General features: G+C 41.0%; 1 protein-coding gene across 1 annotated transcript in view; it reads left to right on the forward strand.

The window, feature by feature from the left end:
• The window catches only part of LOC104836187 (protein ELYS-like), a gene marked incomplete at its 3' end in the record, with an annotated part of 10,492 nt that extends 7,945 nt beyond the window's left edge, over positions 1–2,547 (forward strand). The window contains exons 5-7 of the mRNA XM_010574584.1: positions 18–60; positions 1,396–1,512; positions 2,463–2,547. Coding sequence (XP_010572886.1) covers positions 18–60; positions 1,396–1,512; positions 2,463–2,547 — 245 coding nt within the window. The remainder of the gene's footprint in view (positions 1–17; positions 61–1,395; positions 1,513–2,462) is intronic.
• Positions 2,548–4,635: the final 2,088 nt, after the last annotated feature.

Here is a 4,635-nt window from a genome sequence, read left to right on the forward strand (position 1 = left end):
TGTTGTGGGTTTTTCAGATGGCTACCTGTCACTGTGGAATATGAAAACTTTGAAGAGGGAGTAAGTAGGCCTTTACACCTGGCCATGCCCGGAGGTGCAGGGGTCTCAATTGTTTGCTTACGGAAGCATGTTCATGAAAGATAATTTTTTCAGGGACTGAAATTTTGGGTATAGTCTTGGAATGTTTAGAAATCCTCTTCTGAAATAACTATGAAAAGTCATACGTGGATTAAGTGGACCGCCTTCTCCCCAGTGGACTAGGATTGTTTTCCTTCTTGTGCCTGTGGCTCGAGGGATTGTGGAAAGCATGCTTCTTTGGGTCACGTCAAGCAGTTTAGGATGCGATAGAGCTCATTTTTATAAGACGCTTTGTCCGATCAGTAGTGTTCAGTGAAGCCAGGAAATGTGTGTGTTTTGATGAACCAGATTTTAGGAATGATTTTTCAGAACCAGCTACTGCAATTAGGGCATAGATTGAGAAGCTTACGTATGTTAATAATGTGGGTTTGGTGATAATATTCTTTAAAGTGTCCAGGATGAAACTAGTGAGACACGAAAAATCAGTAGCTGATCCGTGCCTGAAAAGATACTCTTTCCTACATGTCAGCCTTGTCCAAAACAGGGGACTGACCCATTCCGAGGCAACGTTGCGTGTGAATGAAAATTTGCTTGGAACACTTGGAGACGAGGATAAGGGGCATGTAAATCTAGAAGCAATAGAAAAATTAAGAGACGATTTTATATCTGCCAAAGGGCAATCACACGTGAAATATGTGACCAAATTCAGATAGGGATTGGCTTAAGCAAACCTGCAGTGACTCACCAGAAACTGTTGGATGCATAAATAGACAGTGGAGGACTAACTGGGTGGCAAGAATAGATTGTGAAGGTACACGTAAGGTTCAGAAGTCTGGAGGAAAAATGCTTTACGTAGCATCCGAGTAAAGAAATGAGCAAGTACTTGTGGTTTGGCACTGTCTTAAATTTGTTCAGAAGATAGGCTGCATTTTAAGTTCAATATTGAAGTCGGCTGGAACAGGAGGAACAGTCTTTTGCCTGGCAGCTGAAGTAATCATTTCTGTTCTTCCTCCCTAGGCGGAGGAGGATATAACCCCAGGTTATTGCATTTGATGGACAGTAATTTCCTCAGCTCTTGACTGTTGCATAAAAAGTAGTCGCTTCCCTGACTCACTTGTCTGAGATGGAAGTATGACCTTCTGTACTTTGAGGATAAGCATGGAAGGATAAGCTTTTTTCTCAGAAGATGCTTCTACCCTTCTACAAACAGTTAGGGCCCATCGTAGGCTCACAGGTTTTTATTTTTCTCTCTTTTCCCCTTTTTCCTTTTTTTTTTTCATTTTTTCTTTCTTTTTTTCTTTTTTCCCAACCACGTAGGCACCACTCTCAGCTTGAAGGAGGAAGGATTCCTGTCTATGCTGTTACTTTTCAGGAGCCTGAGAATGATCCTCGCAATTGTTGCTACTTGTGGGCTGTTCAGTCTACACAAGACAGGTGAATAAAAAGTTACTATAAGCCACTGACTGCATTTAAATTTTTTTGTATCTTTGTTCACATACCCTTGATACATGTATATTTGTTTTGTTTATGTAGCTGTGCAGGAGATTCTCTCAGGTGTGGAAGGTGTTAAGCTTACACTGCAATTTTTACAGGATTTAACAGATGTGAAGAGGGACCTACTAGTGCCTACCTTCTGAAAGAAGGCAAAGCAACAGTGGCTGTATTTTTGTGCTTGCATTCTTAAACGATTTCCTTTGTTTCTTGAGGACTGCTTCACCATTTGTTTGGTACTCGCACCGTGGTATTAAAATACCATTAAAAGTAGTTGGGGCTGCAGATCTCGAGCGCTAAACGTGCTGATATGACAGCCGGCTGCCCCTAAAGGAGGGAGGGGACAGTATTGCGGATTACCTTGTGCCAACTTGCGCCGTCTTTGGAGCCTTTGCGAGCCAGGTCAGCTCACCTGGCAGTGGCAGAGACCGATCACTGTTCAGCAGCAAAGTCAATGGTTTCCTGCTGGGCTAATGACCCGAATCAGTATGTGGAAGGGTGCAGTGTGTGTATGCAAGAGAGGGGCTGGAACTTTGATGGGGTGGGAAGGGAAGGGGAGAAAGATCTCTCTCTTTCAGCATCAGCAAGCTATTTAATCAGCTCAGCCGTTCACAGAGTGGCAGCCTTTTTAAGTTTGACTTTAAAGCAACAATTTGTAGTCCATACAACATATTAAAGCTTTCAAACTGTATGGTTAGCATTTGCCCCTGAAGCTGTTAGTGTCCAAATGTCCTCCTTTGTGTTGTAGCGGCTGCACGTGACCAGTTATCTGATGGTTTGGGAAGTGGTGTTTTTCTTTTCAGCAAGAAAACATCAGTCTAGATCTAGTAAAATGATAACAAGGCCTCTAAAGCAGCTTTGTAATCAAATGTCATAATTTCTACCTTTTTCAGTGAAGGTGACGTCGTGAGTTTACATCTGTTGCAGTTAGCATTTGGTGACAGAAAACGCTTGGCCCCAGGACAAGTCATGTATGAGGTAAGGCGTGCACGTATGTGAAAAGATGAAAATAGTGATTTTGTCTATGTGAGTATCAGTTAAGTTGTCAGGGGTGATTTTTACCATCAAAATTCAGAGGTGACTGAAAACCCAATCTTTTGCTGAGTCTTCTTGGGCATGGCTTTTGTCCATACTTTTTAAAAACAAGCCGTGCAGTTTTATAGTGCAGTGTCCTGTGTTCTGACTAGATGCATCTGCAAAGAACCCGTATAAATTCCATTCGTGAAGAGGAAGCAGCTTTTACAAATAAAATTTTTTTTAATCTTACCACCGAATTCATGGTATCTTAGAAGAAAAGGCAGGGCTTGGAATAGCTTTGTTCAACCAAACTGCAGACTGAAATAAGCTTCTGTCTGTCTCCTTTTCTTGCAGTCATATACCTATATTCTTTTCTGAATCTCTGTTTTCTATTGTTATTTTTCTGTTGAGCTTTGTCAGCTGAACTTCAAGTGAAATGTACCTACAGTGTCTCTTAAGTGTTGATCCTAAAACTTAGTAGCTGCGAAGATAACTCTTTCTACTTCTTGGCTTGGTTGCCTGTGTGATCTACTAAAGCTAGAAAAATACGTAAATACAGTGTTAATGATTCGGTCAAAAGAGCATGCATAAATTTTTAGAACTCACTTCAGAGATGTCGTTTAAAATATACATAAGGTATCATTATATCTCAGATACCTAACAGACAGAAGATGCATCTGTATAATGTTTAATTTTAGTCAGCAGTATGCTTGAAACTTTTCCAAAATCTTTTTGAGGGGAAAGTAATCTTAATTCAGAGCAATTCTTTCCTCCTATTTTGATACTTTCTCTTGCATATTCTGAATAGGTACGGAATGAAATAGGGGTGATTCTTGTATCATGGTACTCTGTTTCTATAGGGACTGTGTGCTTTGGTTTTTTTGAATGCGTTTAAGTTTTGACCTTTTTCCTTATACGAAGGAAAGCTCCTTCCTCTTTTGTGCACGTTGCTTTTGAATAGATGTTAGGTGTTTGGAAAAGGCGGTGTTTCTTTAAAATGCATTATCTACCATGGTGACAAAATAGAAATACCTTCAAGTGATTCAGTATGTTCTAAATATGGATGTCATCTCTTTATCTTTGTTGATGTGCGGTTTTTTAATGACATAAATATACAGTGATGTAGAGGAACAGAGCACCCTGATTGGGTGTTTTAATTTTAAAAGGGCTTTCACCACTGGTTCACTGCTGCATCTCTTGTAGTGCTCTAAGCACTTTGGCAGGTCGACAGGAGAAAGATGCTTTAATCGTTCTCCAGTTTCACTTTTGAACTTCTGCTTTGCTTTATCCTCTTTTAAAAAAAGTTATTTGTAGCTACAGTCTTAGCGGTGGCAAAGACAATACCTTGTACTGTGTGCTGCTTTGGAAGAAAACCCAGTCGTCGATATCCATTCCTTGCGTGGCTACTTTGTTCTGTCTCAACGCTTTAATGTTAAAATGGGGGACCTTTTACTATTTGGCAATGCTTTGTCTTGGTCATCTTATTTTCCTGAAAAAGGTGTGACGAGTGCCAGATTTCACCTCAGAGGGTTGAAATGTTTCAGCAGCTTTGAAAAATGGGTCTACTAAAATTTCCAGTTTTAAAAAAAGCACACAAAGTGAGTAAATAATGTGGTTTGCGTTTGTGACCTGAGAAAGCTGTGGTGTCATTAGTGTAAGACTTTTAACCCTCTACAGACAGTGCAACCAGTAATACATTCACAGGCTTCTAAGAGGTGTCAGGCACCAGTCTCTGCCGTTGAGATATTTTACTCCCCTGCTGTTCCTGCGTTCCTGTGATGAGCGTTGTGCAAGGTTGAAACAGGAACCAATCTCACAAGGTAGTTGAAGAGAGAACTAAACAGCTGGACCTCTGGGGGGAAAAGTCAGGTTCTTCAGCTAGCTTCCAGATGAGCCACTCCCACATGTAGCTTCATACCAAGACTTGCTAACACCTACTGCCAACCCCCCACAAACAACTCCCACCCCCCGGAAAAAAACCCAGAAGAAGCATTAGTACAGGATCTGTGTTCTACAGAGGACACTTGGAGTGTCGGAATACTTCCCTGT

Source organism: Haliaeetus leucocephalus, unplaced genomic scaffold, assembly GCF_000737465.1.
Source record: "Haliaeetus leucocephalus isolate CR32 unplaced genomic scaffold, Haliaeetus_leucocephalus-4.0 Scaffold446, whole genome shotgun sequence".
Taxonomy (NCBI): domain Eukaryota; kingdom Metazoa; phylum Chordata; class Aves; order Accipitriformes; family Accipitridae; genus Haliaeetus; species Haliaeetus leucocephalus.